We start from the raw sequence: 25,989 nt of genomic DNA on the forward strand, positions 1-25,989 counted from the left end.
GTGAGGAAGGGGGACAAAGGGAGGGGAGGGCACCCCTCTCCCAGAGGAGCTACTCCCCCATGCAAAAATAAGCCACCCCATAGTAGAACATGATCCTGATTCCTACCCCCCCCCATTGTCCCACTTTGTGGGTAGGGGGGTTGCACCCTCGGCTCCCCCACCACTACCCAGATTTCTGGAGTGACAGGGGAGAGCCTGATCTCTCCCAATGCCTCCCATTGCCCGTCTTTTTTTGGGAGGGTTGTTGCTTCCCAATCCACTTCTCCCCCCCCACACACACACACTGCCCCGCTTTGCGGGGAGAGCTTTGCAGTCTGATCCCTCCCATTACTTGGCGTTGCAAAGGGGGGGGTGCATTACTGGGGGAAGAGGGGTGAGGCTGAAGGGAAATAACCCACAGGAAGGGAGCAGCTCCCCTGCCCTGACCTGAGCCCTCTGCACCATCTCGTCGGTCGTCCCGAAGCGCTCCTCCATGAGCGAGCGGATGTGCTGGGCCTCGAACTCCAGCTGCTGCCGGATCAGATCCATCTGCATAGAGAACTGGGAGCCGGGAGGAGAGGCAGGGCATGAGGGGAGAGATCCCAGCAGTCTGCCTGGCCCCGCTCTACCCCAGCACAGGGTATTCCCTACAGGAGGTGCATCCCATGGGGCAAAGTGCATCCTACGGAGCAGGGGATTCGCTCAGGTCTTGGGCGGAGTCCTCAACATCCCATGAGCCCCTGGGACCTCCCAGCACCCAGGTACGCCTGGCAGAGGAGGGATCTCTGTTGGCTCAGGTCTTGGGCTGGGCTCTGGGCCCAGGAACTCACCGTCTCCACATGAGGTAGCTCGTCCAGGCGCGTGGAGAGGCTCTGCAGCTGCGTGTAGTACCAGAGCTTCTCCTTCTCCTCCTTCTCAATCTCGCTCAGCAGGAAACACCTGAAGAAGGGGAGGGGGTAGAGGGCAGGCAGTCACGGACCCCCCCACTCCATGGACCCCACCCCCAGTGCTGAGCTGACGCCGACCCAACCCCAGGCCCAGCCAGAAACCTCACAGGAGGGGGAAAAGCGACAGGAAGAGGGACAAAGCCTCTAGGGGCCTCTTCACCAGGCTCTCCCCACGCCGAGCCCAGCTGAAGGGCTGGCTAATGGCCCCTGGGAGCATCCCAGGCCAGGGCACGCAGCAGGGTGAATGGGCAGAACGCTGGGCTGCACAGGATACTGGGTAATGGGAGCAGCAAAGGGCTGCTGGCGAGCTAGGGCTCAGACGCTGTGGTGATGGGGGCAGGATGGAGAGAGACAGACGGGCAGACACCTGGATGCGCTGGGGGACAGACAGACAGATGGGTGCACAGGGGGAGAGGCAGACAGACAGAGGGATGTGTAGGGGGACAGACAGACGGGTGTGTAAGAGAACAGGCAGGCAGACAGGGGTGCAGGGGGAGAGGCAAACAGACAGAGGTGTATGGGCATACGGAGATAGACAGACGGGTGTGTAAGAGGACAGGCAGGCAGACAGGGGTGCAGGGGGAGAGGCAGGTGTATGGGCATACAGAGACAGACAGGGGTGCAGAGGGAGAGGCAGGCAGACAAGGTTGCAGGGGGAAAGGCAGACAGATGGAGGTGCATGGGCATACGGAGACAGACAGATGGGTGTGTAAGAGGACAGGCAGGCAGACAGGAGTGCAGGGGGAGAGGCAGACAGACGGAGGTGTATGGGCATATGGAGACAGACAGACAGACAGACAGGGGTGTGTAAGAGGACAGGCAGGCAGACAGGGTTGCAGGGGGACAGGCAGACAGACGGAGGTGCATGGGCATACGGAGACAGACGGACAGGTGTGTAAGGGAACAGGCAGGCAGACAGGGGTGCAGGGGGAGAGGCAGACAGATGGAGGTGTATGGGCTTACGGAGACAGACAGACAGAGGGGTGTGTAAGGGAACAGGCAGGCAGACAGGGGTGCAGGGGGAGAGGCAGACAGACGGAGGTGTATGGGCTTACGGAGACAGACGGACGGGTGTGTAAGGGAACAGGCAGGCAGACAGGGGTGCAGGGGGAGAGGCAGACAGACGGAGGTGCATGGGCATACGGAGACAGGCGGACGGGTGTGTAAGGGAACAGGCAGGCAGACAGGGGTGCAGGGGGACAGGCAGACAGACGGAGGTGTATGGGCTTACGGAGACAGACAGACAGACAGGTGTGTAAGAGGACAGGCAGACAGACAGGGGAGCAGGGGGAGAGGCAGACAGACAGGGGTGCATGGGCATACGGAGACAGACGGACGGGTGTGTAAGGGAACAGGCAGGCAGACAGGGGTGCAGGGGGACAGGCAGACAGACGGAGTTGTATGGCCATACGGAGACAGACGGACGGGTGTGTAAGGGAACAGGCAGGCAGACAGGAGTGCAGGGGGAGAGGCAGACAGACGGAGGTGCATGGGCATACAGAGACAGACAGACAGGGGTGTGTAAGAGGACAGGCAGGCAGACAGGGGTGCAGGCAGACAGACGGAGGTGTATGGGCTTACGGAGACAGACAGACAGAGGGGTGTGTAAGAGGACAGGCAGACAGACAGGGGTGCAGGGGGAGAGGCAGACAGACGGAGGTGTATGGGCATACGGAGACAGACAGACAGACAGAGGGGTGTGTAAGAGGACAGGCAGGCAGACAGGGTTGCAGGGGGACAGGCAGACAGACGGAGGTGCATGGGCATACGGAGACAGACAGACAGACAGGTGTGTAAGAGGACAGGCAGACAGACAGGGGTGCAGGGGGACAGGCAGACAGACGGAGGTGTATGGGCATACGGAGACAGACAGACAGGGGTGTGTAAGAGGACAGGCAGACAGACAGGGGTGCAGGGGGACAGGCAGACAGACGGAGGTGCATGGGCATACGGAGACAGACGGACGGGTGTGTACGTTTACCTCTCTCTGTCCAGCTCCTCCAGCAGCCTGATGGTGGCTCGACTCAGCTCCCCCATGCTGTCCTTCTTCTGGGGAGCAGCTGAGTGCACGGGGCTGCCCTCGGGGCAGGCGAGCTCGGGCGCCAGGGCGGGAGGCTGGAACTTCAGGTTGTAGAGGCTGGTGATGTCCATCTGCAGAGCTGGGGGGGCAGCAGGAACAAGGGCACCCTCGTGTGGATGGGGCTCGGAGGAACAGCGGGACTGAGCCTTGCTAGCGGCCCCTGGGTCTTGACCCGGCCCTGGAGCGCTGCTCCCCCTAGAGGATGGTTGTAGCATTGCAAAGCACCCCCAAACCAACCTCTGCCAGGATCCGGCCGCTGGCCAGCCCAGCTTCAGGAGAGGGCGGGGAACCCAGGCTACGCTGTCCCAGCCAGCAGCCACTTAAAGCTGCATCCTCAGCCCCATCAGAAGCCCCGGGGCCTGGTGACAGCTCACACAATCCCTGCCCCTCCTTTCGCCCGGGGGGAATCCCACACACCAGGGCACAGGCGGGGCAGGGAACCGAGCCCCTGGTTGTTATATGGCTCTGTACCCTGCTTATCACACAGTCTGGTCCTGTCCACACCAGCAAAACTCAGCATGGTGGGAGTGGGAAGCGCTAGCATATTATAATATGCTGCCCCGATACGCCAAATGCATTTCCCAGCAAAGCAAAAGCTGTTCACAGATCAGATGGTTCAAACTCAGTTGGAAGTGGGCAGAGTTAAGGGGAGTTAAGTGGGCCAGCACCTTCTCATGCTGTGCTCACACTGGGAGGGGAACACGCAGCTGTGTTTGAACAGGATGCAGGTTGGCTCTGCCAGGGACTCCCTTGGCACCGGGATGGGGAAGGGACAGGGCTGGATATAGGGGCACCTGAGGTGCCAGGCTTGGGGGGTGCCGGACTCGGGGTGCTGTTTTTGTTGTTAAGATCTGTAAATCTGTATTTATTCATGTTAGCAGACAAATGTATCCTCTTATATGACAGGGATAAATCATGCATGTAAATTGTGCATTAGAGGCGTGAAATGGGCTACAAATGCAATAAAAATACGGTATTCAAATGGAGCCAAAGACGGTCTTCGCCTGGGGCACCCTTTGGTCCAGGACCAGTCCTGGGGGCAGTCCCTCAGATAGTGCAAAGCAGGGTAGCCCCACTGAAGCAAATGAAACTGCTCGTGTGTTTAAAGCACACAGGCAGGTGTTTGCAGGATCAGGACCTATGAGTGCATTGAAGGAGTCAGTGGATCATTGGCTCTGGATTCCTATTATTAAATGAACAGCCTGGGGTTAGAAACCCTTTGTCCCTTCCACCCTTGCAGCATGCGACTTCCATGTGTGTAAAGTTAAGTAGAGCCTGATGCATAGTAAGGATCAGGATCTGCTCCAAGGTCACACAGGGAGTCAGTGGAAGATTTGGGAAAAGAACCCAGATCTCCCGAGTCCTGGCCCAGCAGCCCATCCGCTAGACCCTACTCCCCTCCCAGTGCTAGCAACAGAACCCAGGACCAATAACCCCCAGGACCCTGCTCTAACCACTAAACGCAACTCCCCAATCTGAGCTGGGCTGGAACCCCGGAGTCCTGGCTCCAGTCCTCCCCGTCATGCAGAACACTGGCCTTCTCGTTTCCTGGATCAAGGACAATTTATTTTCCATGTTGCCCCTGGCCCCCAGGTTCTGGGCTTCTTGCTGCAGCACCCCACCGGCCACCAGGAGCTCTGCAGGACTCCCCTTGTGCAGAACAGAATCCCACCTGCCCTCACCTCACTGGACGGGCCACCTCTTCGGGCTCACTCACCTTTCAGCTGGTCTAGAACCTCTGTCTGTCCGGAGGACACCATGACCCGGGCCTCTTGCTCCAGTTTGCCCTGAAGGTGCTTCAGGACTTCCTAACAAACAGAGGAACCCAGCGCGAACAAGTCAAGCCAGCCAGGCCACTGCAGAGAAGCCAAGATGCAAATGGGCCCCAGAGCCGGGGCTCCCCTCTTACTCCTAAGGGGGATCCCTGCAGGGGTCGGGTGGGGGCACAAGACTGTGAAAGCCCTCAGCTCCTGCTGCTCTCCCCATGGTCTGACTGAAGCACAAGCTGCGGGGGTCGGGGAGGACATGAAATACATGCCCCAATGAGCTCTAGTACAGAACGGACCTGATTAACCCTTTTTGGGGGGGGGAAGAGTCTTAGCTCCAGGTGGGGAAACTGAGGCATGGAAAGGGCAAATTCACTGCCTCACCAGGGTGTAAATCTGAGCAGAATGTGGCCCAGAGAAGCACAACAACTGCCTGAGTCAAAAGCAGAGCAGGGGGCGGGGGGTCAGAACGCTGGACCTCCCAGCTGCCTGCCCTGTGCTCCGCCCACTAGGCCCCCCTCCCTCTCCAGGAAACCCGCCCCCCGGCCCTGCTGCAGGGCATTGGGTGACATGCTCAGCGAGGGCTGGGCCCTGGGGCTGCCAGCGCCTTCACCTTCATGTCCGAGGTCTCATTCTCTAGCTTGGAGAGGTGGCTGGAGTTGTCCTCCAGCTCCCTGCGCAGATGCGTGTTCTCCTTCTTCAGCGCCTCCACCTGCCGCACCAGCTGGTCATAGGATGCTATGGAGCCAGACATCTTCAGCTCCTCCAGCGTCTGGGGAAAGAGAGACGTGGGTGCGCCATCCCCGCCATACCCTGCGCCCTCATGCGCCCAGTTGTACGTGTGTTCAGCGGAAGCGCCAGGGGCTTGTGCACGCGGGGGGTGCAGGTCCCGATTCGGTGCTGGCTAACGGGAGAAATCCATTGCAGATGGGCAGGGGCTCAGATCCCAAGAAAGGGGGGCCAGGGAAGTACCATAGCAAGAGATGGGGCCCCCAGGGCGCTGCCCGGCGAGCCAGCCCCTGCCCCAGTCTAAGACAGACCAAGGCAGGTCAGTTGTGGACCTCAGGCCCAAAGAGAGTCAGCGACTTGCCCGAGTTCGCCCAGGGAGTCGGCAGCAGGGCTGAGAACTGGCCCCAGACCTGCGTGCTCAGTGCCACAGGTGGACGTAGGAAGTGACCGTCCCTCCCCCAAAGAGCGTCCAGTCTAAATAGACAAAGGCCTCGGAGGGGAACAGGAGGGGGACGTGACTTGCCCAGGGTCACCCTGCCAGCCAGGAGCAGAGCTGGGAATGGCAGGACCCTACCCACTGAGCCACGCTGCCCTTAGGACCTGCCCAGTGAGCTCACGTTACCCTGCATCCTTCTAGGGACCATCTCTTCTCTCACTCCCATCTCCCCAGCCAACCTTCTCCCCATCTGCTGCAGCTCACTGACCATCTCCTCCCTCAGCCTGCCTGCCCGTCCTCCTTGTTCTCCGCTCCTCTTGCCGCAGCATTTTCTGGACGAAGCTCCTGGCAGGGAACTGGGCCAAGGATCCTGCTAGGGGGTGATGGAGCTGCCGGGGCTCAGAGAGCGGCAGGCCCCGGCCTAGGGGATCCTCAGATCAGGTCACGGCTCCTTTGGGTCTCTCCTGCCTTTCCCCCTGGAAGGACACGCCCGGCATGCACCCAGTTCAATTCTATTGCCTCAGGGCGCCTCACACCTCTGGTCCTGCAGCCCGGCTCCCTTTGAAGTCAGGGGGGCGCTGCACGTGGAGGTGCTTGTAGGACTCGGCCCTCCAGGAAGTGCTCAGGTTGGGATTGAGGGTCAGTAGCAGAGTTGTGGGGGATGAGGGGACAAAACCCAGGGCTAAGATAGCAGAGAGGCTGTGGGTCAGGTAGGACTGAGGGACATTGACAGAGCTGTGGAGAGCCCAGGGCTGGGATAGCAGAGGGCTGTGGGTCAGGACTAGGGTGACCAGACAGCAAATGTGAAAAATCGGGATGGGGTGGGGGGTAATAGGAGCCTATATAAGAAAAAGACCCAAAAATCGAGACTGTCCCTATAAAATTGGGACATCTGGTCACCCTAGTCGGGCCTGAGGGGCACCAGCAGAGCTCAGGGAGTGGGGAGCCCAGGGCTGGGATAGCAGGGGGCTGTGGGTCGGGACTGAGGGGCATTGGCAGAGGTGTGTATAGGGGGAGCCCAGGGCTGGGATAGCAGGGGGGTTGTGGGTCAGGACTGAGAGGCATTAGCAGAGCTCAGGGAAGGGGGAGCCCAGGGCTGGGATAGCAGGGGGCTGGGGGTCAGGACTGAGAGGCTCCAGCAGAGCTCAGGGAAGGGGGAGCCCAGGGCTGGGATAGCAGGGGGCTGTGGGTCGGGACTGAGGGGCATTGGCAGAGGTGTGTGTAGGGGGAGCCCAGGGCTGGGATAGCAGGGGGCTGGGGGTCGGGACTGAGGGGCATTGGCAGAGGTGTGTGTAGGGGGAGCCCAGGGCTGGGATAGCAGAGGGGCTGTGGGTCAGGACTGAGAGGCTCCAGCAGAGCTCAGGGAAGGGGGAGCCCAGGGCTGGGATAGCAGGGGGCTGTGGGTCGGGACTGAGGGGCATTGGCAGAGGTGTGTGTAGGGGGAGCCCAGGGCTGGGAGAGCAGGGGGCTGTGGGTCGGGACTGAGGGGCATTGGCAGAGGTGTGTGCAGGGGGAGCCCAGGGCTGGGATAGCAGGGGGGTTGTGGGTCAGGACTGAGAGGCATTAGCAGAGCTCAGGGAAGGGGGAGCCCAGGGCTGGGATAGCAGGGGGCTGGGGGTCAGGACTGAGAGGCTCCAGCAGAGCTCAGGGAAGGGGGAGCCCAGGGCTGGGATAGCAGGGGGCTGGGGGTCGGGACTGAGGGGCATTGGCAGAGGTGTGTGTAGGGGGAGCCCAGGGCTGGGATAGCAGGGGGCTGGGGGTCAGGACTGAGGGGCATTGGCAGAGGTGTGTGTAGGGGGAGCCCAGGGCTGGGATAGCAGGGGGCTGGGGGTCGGGACTGAGGGGCATTGGCAGAGGTGTGTGTAGGGGGAGCCCAGGGCTGGGATAGCAGGGGGGCTGTCAGACAGGCCACGGGGTAAGGACAGAGGCATATGGATACAGCTCACACAGCAGCTGGCTTCGCAGGCCTAGCCCGCGCTGTTACTCCAATGCGCCCTCTTCTCTGCAGGGCCCCCTCTCGCTCTTCCCTTTCTCCGCAATCGCCCCCTTTTCTTTCCTCCTCCTTCCCCCTCTCCTGGCACAAGATGCGGCAGCTCAGAGCTCAGCAGCAGAGGCCCCGTCCCACATCACCAACCTGCCACTGTCCTGGCAGACATTCCCGGGCCTGTCTCGGCTGGTGGGGCTGCCGGCACGGCTCTCACCCCAGGTAACGGAGCTCCCATAACCTCCAGCGTGGGGCAGCTAATCCCACCCTGGATTACAACATTAGCACCATTAGGAGGCATTTGCAAGGCAGCATTAGCCCAGCCAGGTTCCCTTATTAGGGAGGGGATTTGCAGTTAGCCGAGCTAATGCAAGGAGCCGCAGGTTTGCAGGAATCAGCTGGCCCTGCAATGTGCCAGGCAATCACCCAGTTCCCAGGCAGTGCTGTGCTGGCAGAGCCTGGCATGTGGCACCCAGGGGGGAGGAGCTGGCAGCGTGGCCCCGAGCTGGGAGACCGGGGGGGTGGGGGAACACCAGTGCCCATCACTTGCTGTATGATGCATTACCCAGGCGCTCACACTGGCTTCGTGATGCCCAAAGCAGGGGCTGGGCATCTCCCGGCATCGCCTCTGCGCACAGCACCACAGGGCTGCTCGGTGAGGGTAAAGGGGCCTTTAGACACGGCAGCGGCACCAGCCCAACCCCGCAGCCAACACAGTCGCCGCCTGGCAGGGGCGGGCTCAGGAAAAACCCTGGAGTCCCCAGGAGTAACCGTGCAACCCTGCAGCAGGTTCAGCCTGTAACCTATGGGCCATTTCTGAACCACGCCCTAGTGTTTATTCCCACCCACACACAGACCCGACACCCCCCCGGATCGTCCAGCCCCGATGTTCTAACTAGGTTCAAAAAGAACGGGCGCCCCCCTCCCCCAGCCCGAGCGAGAACAGCACGCACGGGGGTGGGGGACGCAAAGGGTTAACTCCAAGCAGGCAATTCATCAGCCAGGCCCAGCCGCCTGCCCTCCAAGTGACAGGCGGCCCTGCAACCCCTGGCCCCTCGGCTCCTCAGCGTCCCCTTGTCCCCTCCTTCCTTCACCCTGGAGCACCCTGCACAAGCCCCCAGAGGTGCGGTCTCTCCCCACCACCTGCTCCAATGCCTTCCCCCTTTGTCTGTCTGTCTGTCTCCCCCCAGCTCTCCTGGGTCTCTCCCCCTCCCTCTCGTTCCTTTCTCTTTCTTTCCCTTGGGAAGGGAACAACAAAGGGGCCTTTTCCCCACCCCCTCTGCCCCCCCCCTTGCCGAGCCCCCTCTGCCTCGCCAGACACCCCCCTCACGGCAGGCCGCACTGGGGCAGATCAATGGTCCGGCAGCAGCCGGGGCCAGGTGCTTCCCAGGGAACGACCAGAACAGGGCAATTCTCCCCCTGCTCACCCCATAACCCACCCCGCAGCCTCCCCCCCTCCCCTCTAACCTTCAGCTCTCACGGCCGCCCCCAGCGCCTTCTCCTGCCCCGCTGGCTCCGCGTCCCAGGCCGGGGCGCCCCCGAGGGCCCGTCTTTGCACTCGTTACCCCGGGGGCCTGGGGGGCGGCAGGCTGGGGGGCGTCCGACGTCCTGGTGCGCGCTGCATGCTCGGCCCAGTCCCAGGCGCCTCATCGACGTTCGTTCACCGGGGGGGCTTCCGTGACCAGCTAATTTCCTAGCAGCCCCCGCTCCACCCCCGGCATCTCCACCATCCCAGCGGAGACGGCGGCTGGGCTTTGTTTACCACGAGCGAGCGCTGGGCACGCTCATTCCTTCACCCGCTGCACGGGGGCGAGGAAAGCAGCCCCCCCCTCTGCCTGGGGTTCGGCACCGCACGGGACGCCCCGGGGGACCCCTCAGAGGGGAGGAGTTGCTGGGGAGCTACCCCCACCCCAGTCCAATGGGCCTCGGTCCTAACCCCAGGGGGCCCCGGCAGGGCCCAAGGGGAAGTTTGGGTTCCTGCTGCCCCATTCAGCCCTTCGCCACTCTGCTGAGGGGGCCACCAAAGGGGACCCTTAGCGGTAGGTTTTCAAAAGCGCTCAGCACCTAGCAGCTCCCACCGAGACCAATGGGGCATCTCTCCCCTCCCCCACCGAGAACAATGGGGCATCTCTCCCCTCCCCCACCGAGAACAATGGGGCACCCTCCCTCCCCCCCTGAGAACAATGGGGTATTACTCTCTCCCGCTGAGAACAATAAGGCATTCCCTTCCCCCACTGAGAACAATGGGGCATCTCTCCCCTCCCCCACCGAGAACAATGGGGTATCCCCCTCCCCCACTGAGAACAATAAGGCATTCCCTTCCCCCACTGAGAACAATGGGGTATCCCTCCCTCCCCCACTGAGAACAATGGGGCATCTCTCCCCTCTCCCACCGAGAACAATGGGCATCCCACTCCCGCACTGAGGGAAATCTGGCCCTTACCGATAACGGCACTAGTGGGTCTTTGTGACGGATCTGTTGGAAACTCAGCCGAGATCAGGACTCATTCACCCTGGTGCCACCAACAAGCCACTAGATGGTTTTCGCACAGCCTAGATTTGAACCAGAATCGCAGATGTGAGCAGCCGGGAGCTGCTCCGGTGCCCCCGAACTGAACAACGGAACAAAAATGGAACCTAAAACACAACACAACACAACACAACACACACATCCACCCACACACACTCTCTCTCTCTCTCCGATCGGGGACCCACTCCAGAAAGGTGTTGCTGCCCAACGTGTCAGTTGAACCAAGAGCTGGGTGAATGGTTCTTTCAGCCACGACTTAATTAGGATTAAATATTTTTCCTGTGGTAGCGGCCAGGAGCCCCAGTCACCCCCTCGGCGCTGTACAAGCACACAGCAAAAAGACAGTCCCTGCCCCCCAGTGCTCACCATCTCCCCAGCTGCATTCCTGGATCACCCGCCAGCTGAGGCTCTCACTGCGCTGTGCACATCAGGAAGCCGCCAGGAGGTAAGAGCCATCAATGGGAGCAGGGGGTGCTCAGCGCTCCTTAAAACTCAGGTCCCCTGGCTAGAATTTTCAGAGGGGCTCAGCACCCCCAGCAGGGCCACACTTTCCCAAGAGCGCCGCACGTCGGGGGCTGAGCCCTTGGAAATCTGGCCTCAGTGCCTCAAGTTGGGCACCAAAACCCAGTGGCCTCTTCAATGGACATCAGCATGAACTGCCCTAGGCCAGCTGCTGTTTCCCGCTACAGATTTAAATCCACGCTGCCCGCAACGCAGTCGCTCTGTTTTTACATCCGTGGAAGTGAGATCAGAGGCCGGCCCTTTGCGATTACCTTTGCGCAAGGGCCTGGAAAGGCAGAGCCGTCGTGTGTGCATGGAAGGGTCACACCCTGGGGACAAAGGCGTTACCGGGGAGCCCGCGGCGATCAGATCGTATGAGCGGGCAGAGGAATCATCAATAATCCTGCTGGTTGCTCAGGACTCTGCGTCTGGGGGGCGGTTACCGTGGTAGCTGCGATGGCTCCCTGGCTCATGCAGGTGCAGGACCCAACAGCTCCCAGTGCGAACGGGGAGACAGTGGGTCCTTTATTGTCCTCCGTGGGAACTGCAGGGTGACAAGGAGGGCAGCGCGAGGGGGTGATGGGCAGTTCCAGGGCTTTAATAGCACTGCGGGGTCATTGCCAATGGCGCGCCGGTGGTGGTCCACCCAAGACCCCTTTGTGCTGCCCAGGCTGCAATTTCCCGTCTCGGTGCGTCAGGATGGCAGCCGTATGGGTCGGGCTTTGAGCTGTGACATTCCTGTCTCCCCCAGAGCTCGTGGCGTTTGCTTGCTGCCCCTTGGCGTCGGCGCCGGGTGTCCTGGGGGAGCTCGCACAAGGCCGGCGGGAGAGCAGGACAACAGCGGCTTCCCCATTCCACGGTCCGTGCCCGCTGAAGGTCTGAGCTTGCCAGAGGGCTGGTGAGCGGGCGGCAGCTCGCGTGCGCCTGTGTCCCAGCGTGTCAGCGCACACGTGTCTCCGCACGCGTCACAGAGCACGGGCGTCTGTCAGGACGCGGGCGCTACCCAGCGGGTCTCACGGCGGGGGTGCGTCCCACAGTCTCTCTCGGGGTGCGAGTGTAGCCCAGTCGGATTGTGCGGTTGTGCCTCCGAGCGGGCGTGCAGGTGGCTCGGGGCGGCAGCGGGCGCCTGGGAGGGAGCCGGCCCGTGTGTGGTGCAGTGGCGGAGTGCGAGCCCGCACGCTTCCTGTTCCAACGCCCGGACACAGGGAGGTAGCAGCCGCAGCCCAGTCTCCTGGCCCTTCGCCGGGCACCCATGTGAGGAACCAGCCCTGCCTGTGCCTTGGGGCGGCGGGGAGGGGCCAGGATTTAACTAGACTGATGTGACGTTGCGTTAGCGCTCGCAGCTCTGAGAGAGCCGGACACTGGCGTTATCTGCCACGGCCGGGTTAACAGCCACGCTCGCAGCACCCTCCCCCACGGAGCTGCTCCCAGATATGGATTCAGGTCTAAGGCGGTACCAGTGCACAGTGCAATGGGGATAATGCGACCGCCCTCCTTTGTAAAGCGCCTTGAGATCTACTGCTGCGAGGCTCCAGATCAGCTCTAGAGCGGGTTATTCCAGCGATCCAGAGAGTCAGACAGTAGCACCAGCAGCTGCAGAAAACCCCCTGGTAGTGGGGCCGAGGCAGCAGCCAGGTACCCCTCCCTCCAGCCTGTACAACCACGACGGACGCCCTCGCCTCTGACCCACCAGGAGCTGCTCCATTGAACTAAAAGAAGGAGCTAAAGAATGAACCCTCCTCGGTGGGCCTGTAACACTCACCTGCTCTGCGGATGGGGCACCCGGGGGCACTGTCACCCACTCACCAGTGAACTGCGCAAGGTCTCACCCAACTGAGATTTCAGGAGGGACGGGGCCAGTCTGGGTCTGAGCAGGGGGCTCCCTCTTCCCACCACTTAGTGGATTCAAGACCGTGCCGCCCAGCGAGTCACCCAGGCGGTCAGTCATTTAACCAGAGCTGGTGGGGAAATTCACTGGGTTTCCCCTGCAAAAAAAAAAATACTTCTACAAAACTCAGATGTCTTGGTTTCTTTTCTGTCTGTCTCCACATTTCAAGGCCAAAAACATTCAAGGAAAACTGGATTTTCTTTCACAAAATCTCGGCTCCGTCAAAACGCCCTTTCCTGGTTTAAAACCCCTTTCAGCGGAAAAATTCCCAACCTGCTTGACTTAGGCCCTATGACCCAAGGGTTTCGAACTGCTCTGCAGACATCAAGGAGTTAAACCTCGCAACAGCCCTGCAGGGAAAGGTTATCATTCCCCTTTGACAGAGGGGGAAACCGAGGCATGGATCAGGCTCCGAGGCAGGAGTCCTATGCGTCGATCACTTCCCCACTCTCTCCTCGCCACAACCCAGGGGTCCTGGCTCCCAGATTCCTTTGCACTAACCACTAGACTATCCTCCCCCTCCAAGCCAGAGGAGAACCCAGGAGTCCTGACTCCCAGGCCTGCCTCGCTCCCCACCTCCCAGAGCCGGGTCAAAGCACCCGATGTCTTGTCCTCGACTCCTGTGCTTTAAACACCTTCCAGGCTGCCTCACAGCAGGGCAACAGCGTCTGGTCCTCCCCAGTCTGATTGCACTTTGGGCTCCCTTATCCTCTTTCCCAATGTCCTTCCCGAGCCGGCCAGCCGGCCCCGCTCAAGCAGCTTTGCCAAGGCAGAGATAATGGGCCGCGGGTTCCTTTAAACCAGAGCCAAGCCGATTCCCCGCTACAGAAATAAATCCGAGACAAGCCTCAACGGGAGACAAAAGGCTCCGCGGCTCTTTGAAGCCTCCTGAATCTCGCGTCGTGGGCGATTCCCATGCGCTGCTGAATAAATCATGGCAACCAGGGAAAGCCATGGAGATGCTGCCAACCGGGCCAGCCAATCACAGCCTGGCCAAGGCTCTCTGGTTGCTATGGTGATAGCCAATAGCACCCCAGCAGCCGGAATATAAAGGCAAAGAAGCTTTCAATTTCTTTTCCTGGGCTCTCGACCAGGCCATCAAATATAGATGCAAGTGTGTGTGCTTGTTAATTCCAGCTCCAGCCTGGGTTTCTGGGCCCAGCTCAAGACAAGAACAGCTCTTTGGGGGCAGGGACTGTCTCTCACTGCGCGTACGTACAGCTCCTAGCACAATAGCCTTCGGATGCCTGCTGAGACTCTGGGCGCTACCGTAATGCACATAATAGAAGGATGTGAGCATGCAAAACTCCACCAGCTACTAGATGCAAGAGGCTATTCGTGGAACCAGGAATGCTGATCTAAAGCCAAGTTTAGCTCTTTGGGGCAGGGACCGTGTCTTTGTTCTGTGTTTATAGAGGACCAAGCTCAGAGACCCAATGCTGGTGTCTCACTCTACACACGCAAGCTTCAGAGGGAGCAGGATCTAGCCGAGCCGTCATTAGGTTGACATAAAGCAGATGGGTCTGAGTAAAAACCAGTTCAGTCCATCTCCTAGTTTCCACTCATAATACCCGCCTGTTATGTAGTGCTGTCAGTCATTAGATCTCAGAGCACCACCTTAGAGATGGGGAAACCGAGGCACGGAGAGGGGAAGTGATTCACCAGTGGCAAAACTGGGGCTAGAACTCAGGTCTCCTGACACCCAAGCTCTGTCCCCCCGACCACATGGCCGCCCTCCAGCTAATGGGGTTTGATGGCCAGCTGCAGACAGGGCTGTAAGCGGGTTGCTACGAAGCCCAATCAGGAAATCATAAAGACCTTTACGTTAAAGGAAAATTGCGGGGCGGGGGGGTTGGGGACATTTCTCCTCCTTGGCACAGGGACTCTTTGTCTGAGTGGTGCACCATGGGCATTAGAAACAAACAAATAGTATCAGAGGGATAGCCGTGTTAGTCTGGATCTGTAAAAGCAGCAAAGAATCCTGTGGCACCTTATAGACTAACAGACGTTTTGCAGCATGAGCTTTCGTGGGTGAATACCCACTTCTTGCATCTGACTTGCATCTGAAGAAGTGGGTATTCACCCACGAAAGCTCATGCTGCAAAACGTCTGTTAGTCTATAAGGTGCCACAGGATTCTTTGCTGCTTAAACAAATAATAGAACGCAGTGGACTTTCCACCACCACAGTAAAGACTGCACCCAGGCAAGTGGCAGCCCTCCGTCCTATCGCAGCATCACAATGGATTTGTTTGCTTCCAAGGAAGGATTTAACAGGAAAACAAGAATCCCCCTCCCACACCACCTTGCATGCCCCCTTTGCCCATGGCACACAAAGGCCCCTCCAGCCAGCCTTCCCGTCAGCTGCTTTAATCAGCATGTGTCTTTCTGCTCCAGCGGGCAAATGAATTATTTAGCTGCCCCAGGTTTCTGGGTGTGATGGGGAATGGGGTGTGGCTGTGGCAGTATTCCCCCAGCCTCGGCTCCTCCGTCCCCCCCAAACTCCATCCCTGGGAATGCTACCATGCCTGGGGGAGGAATTCCTATAGGACACCCTCTAATTCCCACTCTCTCCCACAGTCCTGTCTCTCCTTTCTCACCCCTCCTCCACTTTTCCTCTTTCACTCTGTCTTTTTCTCCTTCCCCCGTTCATTCCCTCCCCCTCCCTCCCTCCCTTGCTTCCGTGTTCCCCTGACTTCCTGCATTCCCCCCGCCTCCTCTTTCCACGTATCCAGCGCTTCGTCAGATCACATGAGTTGACTCCCCGGAGTCTGTTTAAACAGTTCTCATCTCCAGCTCACACGTTGTTCATGGACCATCTAAGGCCAGCTCCCTAGCTGGCGCGAATGGCCATCGCTTCCCTGAACTCAATGCAGCCGTGCCCATTTACCCCTGCTGAGCACCCGACCTCTCGGGCCCAATTCCTCATAGCCCCACACCGGGCCCAGCCATTTACACCACTCCAAAAGAGCACAACACGCGACCGGCTCATCAGACCCACATCCATTGTGCACCGGTGCACAAGGAGACCTGCGCCGATCCGCGCCTTGTTCCTGCAGCTCCGGCAGACGCCCACGCCCCAGAGAGAGAAGCCGCTCAAAGAATGAGAAACATCGGCGCGAGAGCTGGTTTAGATTGTTTCCCCTAAACCGAGCGCTTTTAAAAACCATTCCCCCATTAACCTTCACGCCAACCCCAGCCCAGCCGCAAAGGGGCCGCGCTCACGCGGAGGGAGCCCGCAGATGAACACGGGCTGCTGGGCAAATGCCCCATTCCCAGAGGCAGACGGGAGAAGCCAGAGTCAGCGGCCAGCTGGGGCATGCGCAGGTTCTAACGAAGTAGGAGCCGCGCTGGCGTTGCCTGGGGGCGGGAGGGGGCTGAGATATTTACCAGGGATCCCGAGGACCTCCCAGGCTTTGATGGCGTTTTCCTCTCCTGCGCTTGCCTTTGGCCCAGCGGGGGAGATGGCCCAGCGCACGCTGACGTCAATGGAAGGGGGACTGACCCCTCTCCTGCGGGGGCCGCAGGCAACGGGTTTTAAATCGGGGCTGGGGGCGGAGGGACCACGTGACAAATCAGAGCTGCTGAATATCACTTGAATGAGTCGTTTCGTACCGTGGCAGAATTGGTCCAATCAAGCGAGACGGAGGAGCTTCTGTTCCGCACGCAGCGTTTCCTTCGGGCATGAATGCAGACCCAGAAGAACGCACTCCCTAGGCCCAGGCAGACAGGGCTGGGTTTGCCATAGCGGCCATCAGTGCTCAGACTTGCTGGGCTCCTCTGAACATCTGTCCCTTCGTGGAGCCAGACATTTGTAGGGACCGACAGTCCGACCTCCTACTCAAGCCAGGCCGGAGTACCCCACCCAGCAATTTCTGAGTCGATCCCACAACGATCTGCAGCACCTCTCTTGGGAAGAGGTCCACTTGCGATTTAAGGGCTTGAAGTGATGGAGACATGACAACACCACTAGGGCAGTTGTTGCAGGGGTTAAAAACGTGTCCCTTATTCCTAATCTGAATTTGTCTGTCTTCTGCTTTTAGCCATTAGATGCCTGTTCCTGCTAGATAAAGAGCCCGGTACTAGGGAAATCTCTTCACCACGTAGGGACTGGATCAGGTCACAGTCTTAACTCTCCTTTGGATAAACGAGATAGAAAGCGTTTCTCCCTCGAAGGCATTCGAACCATGTCAGGAAAAAAAATATATCGACTCCTTTTTAATTAGCTTCGATTCCCATCCTAGCATCCTTCTGTCCTTGGCCTCAGACGCTACCGATGGCAGAAGCAGTGACAGCAAAACATCTTATTCCCTTCATTTTGCAACATCATTTTCTTGAATGAAAACAATCCAAAGTATTCGCTCCCCTCCCCGCTCACTAGACAGGCACAGATTTTAAGGCCAGAAGGAACTGTTAATCTGACCTTGTTGCATAGCAGAGGCCGGGGTGAATAATGAAATATCCGCAGGATAAAGAGGGGAAATGAAAACCCGTCCGCTTCTTCTTCTTAAATCATAAAATTCAACAAATTGTGCCACAAATTTCACTTTTTTCCCCCCAGTAAATATTTGACCAATCGTTATCTTGGCCCCCCTTGTTGTTCACCCCTCTGAGGGCTCTTGTTACCAAAGGAAGGCTGGCCTCGTGACTAGGCTACTGGATGGGTGACTAACAAGACCTAGGTTCAAATCCTTGGCCTGCCCAGCACCTCAGTTTCCCCGCCACTAAAATCAGGGTAATAATTCTTCCTGACCTCACAGGCTAGAGGAGAACTGTACCTCGGGAAGAGGCGGTGTTGCCTGGGCTGCTGCTTCTCCTCCTGCCCTTTGTCTGTCACACCTATGAGGCTCGTTGGGGCAGGCCCAGCCCCTCCCTGAGTGCTGGGGTGGCACCGAGCACTGGCGCTCTGAGCCACAACGCAGATAACAATCAGCTGGATTTTGCTGGCGCGCACACAGCCAGTTTTCCTTGCCCTGCTCCAGCCCCAGTCCAAGCGCCGTGTCGTGTGATTCACACCGTGCCTGTAGCCACCTGGCGATCTCCGAGCGCTTTGCAAAGGCAAGTCAATATCATATCCCCATTCTACAGAGGGGAAAACTGAGGCATGGACAAGTTCTCTCCACTGGGGGTGGAAAAGGCATAAAGTGCTTGATGTACAGCCAACAGCCCCATCAGCTTCCTCTTAGGTCTCCCGGTCTGCAAGGGGCGTTTTAGTCTGGGGCAACCTGAGCGAGGCAGAGATTTGTATGGCTGGAAGAGACCATCGGATCACCAGTCACTCCTTTGCTGAGCCCAGTGGCGTATGTTTGGCTAGAGCCTGTCTCCCAGGCCGGCATCTTCCCAGAGACGCGCTAACATTCGCTCCAGCAACGCAGGGCTCTGCGCTGGAGCCGAAAGTGCCTTCTGAGCGTCGGAGCTCACTTCTTCTCCATGCAGCCGGCACGCACATGCGCCCCCTCCGACACACCCAGCGACAGGCTGAGCCGCGGGAGCCGGCTCGCACAAGCAATCTGAGACCTGTGTTATTTTAAGGTTCTCCTCATTACAAATTAATGTCATGTTCTCCCCAGAGCGGGATTTAATTCTTAGCAGCGATGTCATTCTTCACACCTTCCAAAGGCAACTCATCGCAGCACAGGCCCAGAGGAACGAGTGACCCTAGGCCCGTGATTAGATCCCCGGTCCCAGCCTGAGTCTTCCTGCTCCGGTGCCGTATCTGGGCGCCAGTTATTGTCCCTGTTTTATAGCTCGGGGAAACTGAGGCAGTACGGGACTTGCTCAAGGCCACTCAGAGTCCGTGTAAGAGCTGGGATTAGAACTCAGGGCCCCAGTGCTCACAGCACCAGCTGCGCTAAATGTTTTCCCCAACCCTTTTAGATCCCTCCCCATTGGTAGCCACCATCTTTCCGACTACAGGCTGGAAGCCAAGGGAGGGGGAAAGGCCTTGGGGTGAGTCATTCAAGCTGTAATAAAAAAATACTGGCCAGTAGAAGCAGTTGAAGTCTAACCCCCCATGCACAGGGGTAACTGCAGGGTTTATGCTGCCATAGGGAGACTCCCACAAGTCAGCAGCACTTGGCTGGGACTCAGGAGACCTGGGTTCTAGTCCCCAACTTTGCCACTGACCTGCTGTGGGACTTGGGAAAAGTTGTTTCCCGGGGTGTGTGCCTCAGTTTCCCCCCCACCCACACACTTCTTTCCTATTTAGATTGGAAGCTCTTTGGGGCAGGGACTCTCCCATTGTGTGTTTGTGCAGCACCTAGCACAACAGAGCCCGGATCTCACTTGGGACAGATGCCCATAGTAACTCCTCATGCTGCAATGGCCCTGCCCCCACGCAGGGTTCAGCACCATGGACAGAACCTAGGGTCTCTTCTGGCCAAGCCACATCTATAGAAGAGGCCAGTGGCACAGCTGGAGGTAGTGTGGGGCCCTGTGGACACCCCACACACTTAGCAGATAATTAGCACATGCAGATTGACCAAACAAGATTGAGAACACGGAACAGGGAGCAATGTGGGGCTCGTTATTTCACCATAAGGTGGGTGGCACTTTATGCGGAGAACTGATGTGCACCCGGCCCAAGGAGCGAATAGTCAAGGGCCTGTGGCACGGACAGTGGGATGTAGTGACCAGAGCAGAGGACTGGGAATCAGGACTCCTGGGTTCTATTCCCCACCTCCGCGGGGGTGGGGGGTGTAATATTCAGGACATCTGGGTTCTGGTCCCAGCTCTGCCATCGACTCGCCGTGTGACTATGAGCAACGTCTTTCCCGCTCTCCGGGCCTCAGTTTACTGATCTGTAACTGTGCAGGTTCTCAGGGACGGGACGGTGCCTCATCACCTGACATTGGCCAAGTGTCTCGACACCTTTGACGTAGAGCTCACGAGCCAGGCACCCGGCGGTGCAGATTCCCCCCCCCCCAGGATCGGGCTCAGGGCCGTTATACACCCCGAAGGGTTAGGATAGTTTTGGGGGAAACATCAGCCAGGAAATCAATTAAGAGAAATGGCGCCTGCCCCCCTGCAAAGCCCTTCTGTAACTCAGCGGCAAGCTCCCAATGCCGCTCCGGCCCCCTCACTGCCAACCCAAGCCACTGGCCCTCCTCTGGCATCAGCCGCTGGCCTCTGTCCAGCAGAACCCCAAGACTTTGCCAGCGGGGGGAAGAGACTCCCCTCTCCCCGCGCCCTACAGCTGATCAATGCACACAGAAAAAGCCGATTTCCAGGGGCAGCTCCCCAGCTGGTGCAGGGCCCCGTAACCCCACTGAACTCATTAAAGGGGACGATTTACACCCGCTGAGAACCTGGCCCCGGTTCTGAGTCTGGCACAAACCTGCCCCTCTGAAGCGTCTCACTGCACCCAGCAATACAGAAAGGGACCCAGCGTTAGCCCTGCGCACAGCAAGGCCCAGGCTGTGGTGGTAGCCCGCTCCGCAGCGACCGGCGGAGCCAGGCCAGCTGGACCCGCCAAGAGGCTTTCTGCAGAGACCCCTGTGCCATCTCCAGGGGCGCAGGGGAATTTCATTCTCTCCTGCCCCCCCGGGCTATCAGGGCTCCCCTGACGCTCTGGTTACCGTCCCCAGACCTGGAGACGAGCTCTGGGAAGCTCGAAAGCGTCTCCCTTCCCCCAACAGAAGCTGGTCCAATGGCTCTGTCTCAGCCTGGGACCCGCACTGCAAACGCTCCCGTGCTCATTTCCAGGCAGTCTAATTCCCTGTCGCCCCGCCAGAACCCCAGCGACGGTCTCCATGGAGACTCAGCCGGGCAATATTCCCGAGGAGGGGTAAAATCTGCTGCTCCTGACACGCGGGAGCCCCCCCCCCCTTCACCGTGGAGATCTGCCGGGGCCACGACGCGTCACCTTGGCCCGCGGCTCCCACGTGGCAATGGCCCATTCCAGTCGCTGCAGCGCCAGGAGGGGAGCGGGGAAGCCACCGGCATTGTGTTGAGTGGCTCCTCCCTGGGCTAGAATTAAACCCGCTGCTAGGGCCTAGGTCTGTCCTGCACCATCCCAAGGCCCCGGAGTCTGAGCGACCAGCCCAGATGTTGCGGGGAGATGACTGGGGTGGAAAGTCAAAACATCCGGGCAGGCTGCAGCTTGCTTAGCCAGGAGCTGCCTCGGTACCCAGCTGGGCATTTATAGGGAGGGGTGGGTGCGAGGTGCTTCTGCCGTCGCCTGGGCCTTCCAGGGCGTAGGTCAGGAGCGAGGGGGAAGTCGGTGACCGGGTGTAGATCATCCTGTTGCTACAACCTCGTCCAATAACAGGAGTTTCTTCCCTACCTCTCCCGGCCTTGTGTCCCAGGGGAGCTGGTTCGGTCCCTGCAGGGTTCACCCTGTTACGGGACGTTTGATCCCCAGGAGCCCGGGGTCAGGGGGGAGCTGTGGAAGAACGGGAAGGGTGCCCCCCCTCCACGGGGGATCCCGGGGGAGGTTTATTCTGCATCGGGATCAAGTGGGTGGAAAGAGGAGTTTGCGACAGCGAACGGAGGGTGAATAAAGGCGCAATCAGCTGCGAAAGGCAGCGGCTTGGCCACTCCGCTCCCAGCAGCTGCTGTCACACAGATGCCCCTGAGAATGGGGTGCAGAGAGCTGGGGGGGTGAGAAAGGGAGAGGGAAACGCACAGCGAGGTTACAAAGGGGTATTGCAGGAGGGGGCTGCGCCTCCTGTTGCCTGGCTTCAAATTAGTGCAGGTCAAAACTCAGCCCCATCCCCCACTGTCAGCCCCCGGGGCGGCCTCCAGCCCAGCAAGGGGGGGCTGCGTGGGTGGGGACAGAGGGGCCGGGGGCTGCAGGAACGGCAGAGAGCCGAGGACAGTCCCGACGGGAGAAAAGCAGCATCTCAGTCACAACAGACACCTCCTCTGCGCAGCAGCCCCCTCCCCAGCAGGTCCCCGGGGGCATTAAACAGCATGTTGTTACCAGCTTCCACTAATTGAAACCGGAGCAAAGGCTGGTTCCAGGCGAAGGGGACCCAGCTGGGGGAGCGAGAAACCCAATAACCAGCAAGGCAAACAGCCCCAAGGGAGGGTTTGCCAGAGAACTAGCCCCACCCGCCTCTGAGCATATCCCAGCCCGTACAGCAGGGACAATTACGAACCACAGGCAGCTCAATGCATCTTCTCCCCCACACCAATAAAGCCAACACAAGCCTCTCAGGGAGCAAAGGGGGCAGCAGAGGGGAGCAGAGAACCCCCCGGGTTCTCCCCAGCGGCCTGTCTCCAAGGCACAACTGATGGAGGCCGCCAGAACGAAATAAGGAGGCCACATCTCATGGCGCCAGATCCTGCTGCAGCGCCGCGATCCCGGGGATCTGTGTTCATTTCGGATCTGATTTTGCTCTCAGATAAATGAAACGTTCCGGGCTCAGGACCTGCCTCAGGATTTTATACGTCCACAAATCACCAGAACCACACCAGGAACCAGGATAGATCCTTCCTCTCGGCGCACACCCCTGGGCAGATCTGCATCTGCCAGCCCCTGCTCTGGGGGCAGGAGACCTAGTGGGAATGATTAAAGCGAGGAGAGATAGGAGAGGACGTAGGAAAGTGAAGAGAGACAGCAGGCCAGATCCTGATCTCAGGGACACTTGGGTGAATCTGGAGTCACTCCACTTAACCCAATGGAGTTAGGGCTAGATCCTGATCTCAGTGGCACCCAGAGTCACCCCCTTGACTTCAGGATCTGGCCCTCACACCCAGTGAGGCTGGTGCAGATGCAGAACCGCTCCAGATTTGCACTGGCATCCCCGAGATCAGGATCCAGCCCCCAAGAGGAGATGCAGCACATTCCAATTCTGCTTTCAGTTACCCGCACGCAATCCCCCAGAAGTCCACGGGAATGGAGGGCAGAACTGGCCCCACTATGGACTGTATACACAAGAGAGCAGAGGTGCTAGAGAAAGACCTAGGTGATTTAGGCTCTCCATTGCAGGCGTCCCCGCTCACTGCCTCAGTTTCCCCTCCCAGCCTTTATCTATCTGGTCTCTTTTAACTGCAAGCTCCTTGTGGCGGGGACTGTCTCCTATTGGGTCCATGCAGGGCCCAGCACAGCGGAGCTTCTAAGTAACGATCCAGTATGTTTCACAGCGCACCGTCCAGCCCGGATTTAACGGCCGCCCAGGGGAGACTCTTCCACAGTCTCCGAGATCTCACTGCCAGGATCAGAGTCCAAAGCCCCCCACCACCCCACGCTGAGATTCCCATGGTGCCCGAGTCCTGTCAGATCTCCCCTGCGCCGGCCCTGCCCCTCCCTCCCGCCAGCACCTGCAGACGCAGCTCTGGATGCGGTGGAAACCCGAGAGCCAGCAAAGCTCAATTCCCAGGGAGCTAGGACAGGCCCCGGACTGTTTCAGGGCAGGGCGATGTACCACCCGCAGGGCTGGCTTTTGATTAGGGCGCTGGGATGGAACCAAGGAAAGACTCCCCCAGCCGGGCTACTGAACAGGTTCCGGCCGGTGTTCGAGCCTCCCCTAAGTTCCCCAGGCGCCTGGCTTCGCATCGAGCTCCTCGCAGCAAAGACGGGGCTGAGACAGGCCAGGAACTGGGGAATAGCGGAGATGTGGAGTGGGTACAACCCCAGAGCAGAGACGGGCAAGAGACAACAGCGCCTGGGCAGCAGAGCGGAAAATAACGGAGGGGGGGGGAGAGGACTGGCTGCCTCCTAAGCCCTGGGATCCCACCGCCTAACCAGCCTGTCCAGCCCGGTTCGTGTCACCCGGAATCAGAGGCTCCATTAGCACAGGAGCATCAATTCACCCCCAACAGGGAGGCAGAGCCCTCCGCCTGCCACAAGGATATGATGCAAGAAGCTGTTTAAAATCAGCTGCTACTGTCCCTCAGTCCTGACCTGCAGCCCCCCAGGTATCAGTCCTGGGCTCCCTCCAGCCCCCAGCTCTTCTGGTGCCCCTCAATCCTGACTCGCAGCCCCCTGCATCTCCCAAGCCAGGCCTCCCCTGCCATTCCCAGCACCCTGCTCTGCTGGAGACCCTCAGTCTTGCCCTGCGCTCCCCTCGCCTCCTCCGAGCCTCTGCCCCAGCCAGACGCCAATGCCTTGGGAAAGCTCATTTGCAATGAACTTCAGGGCGGTCTCTGCTGCCCGGCACAGGCAGTCTCCTCGCAGGCTCTGCATTCCCGAAGGAAGCCAGACACCCAAGCCCAGCTCTAACATTCCGCCCTTCCCAATTATGCACCCGCAGGACAGAACTGGGCAGCACAATGAGAGACACCAGCCCCTGCCCCCCTCCCATGAAAACACCCCCCGGATCTAGGAGACACATACAAGGCCCAAGCACCAGCCACCACTCAGGCCTCCGAATTTCAAAGCGACGCTGCCACCGGGCTTTTAGGGGGCGCTGCACAGCCAGGGCGACTGTCTGACGTCTCATCGCAAAAGACGGAGGCCCAGACCGCTTGCGGTCACAGGAGATCCCCTGGCATTTCCTCCATGAGTCAGGAACCCCGGCGTCCTAGCTAGATCCCAGTGTGGGGGGTGGGGGAGGGCGTTATGCGCTCCCTGAAATTCCCTGCATTGAAGAGACGTGTTGTGCCATGTGTCTAGTGCAGCGCAGCTGCTGAGCTCCACCCCAGAGACAGCTGCAGCTCAGCGTGTGCGCGCGGGGGCGGTCTGGGATGCTGCTGGATGAAAGGCAATACGATATCAGGCCAAATTCCTTCCTGGTGTAACTCCATTGGCGTCGGCGGAGTTACACCCAGGATGGAGCTGGCCCATCGTTGTGATTGATGCGCGGAGTGGGCAGGCTGTGAGGGTAAGAGGATGATCAGCCAGAACAGATCCCTGCATCGATCCAGCTCCGCCCGCACCCGCCACCTGGTCACCTCCCCTTCCCCCAGCACAACAGAGCCCCCCGCAACCCTCCAGTCATGGAAGCCGCGAGCTGTCAGGAACCCAGCAGAACCCCGCCATGCGCCCAGCAGCACCGTAACCCTTTGTGGGAAGCCCAGACGCCCTTTCCCCCACCCAGAGTTCATAGCTGCGTGGGGGGATCCGAGGTGCAGAGCCCCCCGCGCGGAGGCGAGGATGGAGAATCACTGTACAGATGATGGAGAGACGGACGAACAAGGCAGGCAGAGCGGCCGTCGTGGATCTCTCTGCCTCTCCAGGCAGACCCTCCCCTACCAAGCAGCACACGCAAAGCCCCGGCTGCCAGACCCACACTAGCTCTGTGATGCAACCAGCGCCGCTAGAAAAGGCGCACACACACCTTGCCATTGTGCTGCAGCCAAGGCTCTGCCTCCCGCCGCAGGGAGCTTTGTTTCCGTTCTGCAACTCACAGGGTCCCCACTGAACCTGCTAGATCTGATCTGCCATCACAGCACCGGGTCGGCCTCAACCCGAGCCAGGACACGCATTCTGCAGCCACGTCCCCCACCCGTCCAGCCAGGCCCCTCCCCGCGCCATGGGGCTAGACACGGAGGAGACGACGATTTCAACCGTGCCCCGATCGCCCTCAAAATAAAACCGAGCGTGGATCGAAAGCCCCACCGCGATCGCTCCATGCGGAGACCCCAGTCCCATAATGTGCCCCCCACCATCTATATCTCCTGCAACACCCCCCCCCCCCAAAAAAAACCCCTGCAGCTTCAGGGAGGCTGCTGCTGATCCTGCTTAATATGCAGCTCAGGTTGGCAGCCTGAATACACAGCTACCAGCAGGGGGGAAAAATCCCATCCCTTTTCTCCCCGACCTCGATTGCAGCTGAAATAGCCGTCGCCTTTTGCTTTACCTCATCTCCAAAGAAGGTCGAATGCAGAAAGGACAGGAACCAAAGCAGTCCCATGGAGCCCGCATCCTGCAGCAGCTGACGCTGTATCTGTCTCTCTCTGTCTCCTCCTAAAGGGCTGGGTCCTTGGAGTGGAATTTTTTTTTTCCCAGTGCCAGGCTCCCAGCCCTAGGTGGCGGCAGATCCAGCGATTAGACCTAATGCAACAGCAATGAGAAGTGTGCAAGTGTGCAAGGCCCGCTAGCTGCCAAGGAGCGTGAGCCTTGGGAAAAGATGGGGGTGGGGAATAGACCCGAAGAGACAGCAAGGGAGACGCCGGCGGTGCCCGGAGTGTCAGGGGGACGGCAGGTCACATCTGAAACCATCAGGTGCAAATACACAAATCTCCTCTCAGGCTAAGCCAGGCCC

General features: G+C 59.4%; 1 protein-coding gene across 7 annotated transcripts in view; it reads right to left on the minus strand.

The window, feature by feature from the left end:
• The window catches only part of APC2 (APC regulator of WNT signaling pathway 2), a 48,926-nt gene extending 23,247 nt beyond the window's left edge, over positions 1-25,679 (minus strand). The window contains exons 1-7 of one of the 7 annotated variants that reach the window (XM_044998650.1): positions 16,229-16,488; positions 10,365-10,474; positions 5,386-5,544; positions 4,724-4,814; positions 2,908-3,085; positions 810-918; positions 427-540 (exon numbers count right to left, since the gene is read on the minus strand). In XM_044998650.1, the coding sequence (XP_044854585.1) occupies positions 427-540; positions 810-918; positions 2,908-3,085; positions 4,724-4,814; positions 5,386-5,526 (633 nt within the window). In that variant the 5' untranslated portion in view covers positions 5,527-5,544; positions 10,365-10,474; positions 16,229-16,488. Of the gene's footprint in view, positions 1-426; positions 541-809; positions 919-2,907; positions 3,086-4,723; positions 4,815-5,385; positions 5,545-9,388; positions 9,439-10,364; positions 10,736-10,817; positions 11,507-16,228; positions 16,489-25,584 lie in introns of those variants that run through there. The other 6 variants (XM_044998651.1, XM_044998647.1, XM_044998649.1 and 3 more) reach the window with 6 other exon arrangements.
• Between the last annotated feature and the right edge of the window lie 310 nt (positions 25,680-25,989).

Source organism: Mauremys mutica, chromosome 24 (genome assembly GCF_020497125.1).
Source record: "Mauremys mutica isolate MM-2020 ecotype Southern chromosome 24, ASM2049712v1, whole genome shotgun sequence".
Taxonomy (NCBI): Eukaryota; Metazoa; Chordata; order Testudines; family Geoemydidae; genus Mauremys; species Mauremys mutica.